General features: G+C 47.3%; 1 protein-coding gene across 1 annotated transcript; it reads left to right on the forward strand.

The window, feature by feature from the left end:
• Positions 1 to 242: 242 nt before the first annotated feature.
• On the forward strand, positions 243 to 1268 carry LOC122670650 (caffeoylshikimate esterase-like). Its single transcript, XM_043867605.1, has one exon. It carries the CDS (start codon positions 262 to 264, stop codon positions 1246 to 1248), a length of 987 nt encoding a protein of 328 aa, XP_043723540.1. The 5' UTR covers positions 243 to 261; the 3' UTR covers positions 1249 to 1268.
• Positions 1269 to 1639: the final 371 nt, after the last annotated feature.

Genomic DNA, 1639 nt, shown 5'->3' on the forward strand with positions numbered 1-1639 from the left:
TTTTTTTGGTTTTTCATTTCTCATCTCCTTTTTTCCTTCGATGAAGTGGTGTGGTCCCACTCCCACCACAGTTTGTCCACCAACTCTTACCTGCCAAACAAAACAAAAAACTGGGTTGGTGGAAACCGCTTTCCGTCCTTTCCCAATTCCTTCGTCTACATTCCTTATTAATAATTTGACATTGGCGTTGCCCTTAAAAAGCCAACCGTAGTCCTGCAACCTGCAAGTCCTCTAACCCTTTTTCTCCGAAGTACCAAAACCATGGCGGCAGATTCCGAAACGACCGTGCCGCCAAACTTCTGGGGAGACATGCCCGAAGACGAGTACTACGCATCGCAGGGTGTGCGCAACACCAAATCATACTTTAACACACCCAACGGCATGCTCTTCACCCAATCCTTTTTGCCCTTAGATCTTCCCATCAAGGCCACCGTCTTCATGACCCACGGCTATGGCTCCGACACCGGTTGGCTTTTTCAGAAGATCTGCATCAATTTTGCCACTTGGGGCTACGCGGTCTTTGCTGCCGATCTCTTCGGCCACGGCCGTTCGGAAGGCCTCCGCTGCTACCTTGGTGACATGGAGAAGATCGCCGCCACCTCCCTCTCCTTCTTTCTCTCCGTCCGCCAAAACGACGACTACCACCACCTCCCCGCCTTCCTCTTCGGCGAGTCCATGGGCGGTGCTGCCACCATGCTTATGTACTTTCAGTCTCCACCAGACACGTGGACGGGCCTGATATTCTCAGCCCCGCTCTTCGTGATGCCGGAACCCATGAAGCCCTCTAAGTTGCGATTGTTCTTTTACGGACTCCTCTTCGGAATTGCTGACACGTGGGATTCTATGCCGGACAATAAAATGGTAGGTAAAGCCATCAAAGATCCGGAGAAGCTCAAGATCATTGCCTCCAATCCACGAAGGTACACAGGGAAGCCAAGGGTGGGAACCATGAGAGAACTGGCCAGGGTGTGCGAATACATACAGAATAATTTCTCCAAGGTGAGGGTACCGTTTTTGACAGTGCATGGCACCGCCGATGGGGTTACGGCACCGGAATCATCGTCGATGTTGTACGAGAAGGCGTCGAGTGAGGACAAGGCGGTGAAGTTGTACAATGGGATGTATCATTCCTTGATACAAGGGGAGCCTGAGGAGAATAGTCAACGTGTGTTGGGTGATATGAAGGAGTGGATCGATGAGAGAGTGAGGAGGTACGCCTCCAGTTACTCTATCTCCAAGTCTTCTTAGCTTTTCTGAGGTCTGAGCTGTGCATGTGTGGGTCAGATTAGGATATTGGCAGCAATTTCCGATTGATATTGTGTCACATTCCAGCGAGTCCCAATTGGAGCTTTGGAGATCAATTATTGCAATTTACAAAGAAAAGGTAATAAAATGATGATTGATTACTATTTACTGATTATAACCTACCTTCCTAATTTTCACCTAAAAAACCCTACCTTCCTGATTCCTAGCCAAGATTAAAATTTTTGGACAAGTGAACACGTACAGGTAGCGCATTGGTTTGTGTCTAGGGATAGGAACCATGCTAACAACGTGATTGATTAGCGATCTTTTTCCTTTTTTTTCTGTTTTTTTTTTTTTAAAAAAAAAAAAAATCAAGATTGTTGCATTGTGAAAT

This window comes from Telopea speciosissima, chromosome 8 (assembly GCF_018873765.1).
Source record: "Telopea speciosissima isolate NSW1024214 ecotype Mountain lineage chromosome 8, Tspe_v1, whole genome shotgun sequence".
Classification (NCBI taxonomy): Eukaryota; Viridiplantae; Streptophyta; class Magnoliopsida; order Proteales; family Proteaceae; genus Telopea; species Telopea speciosissima.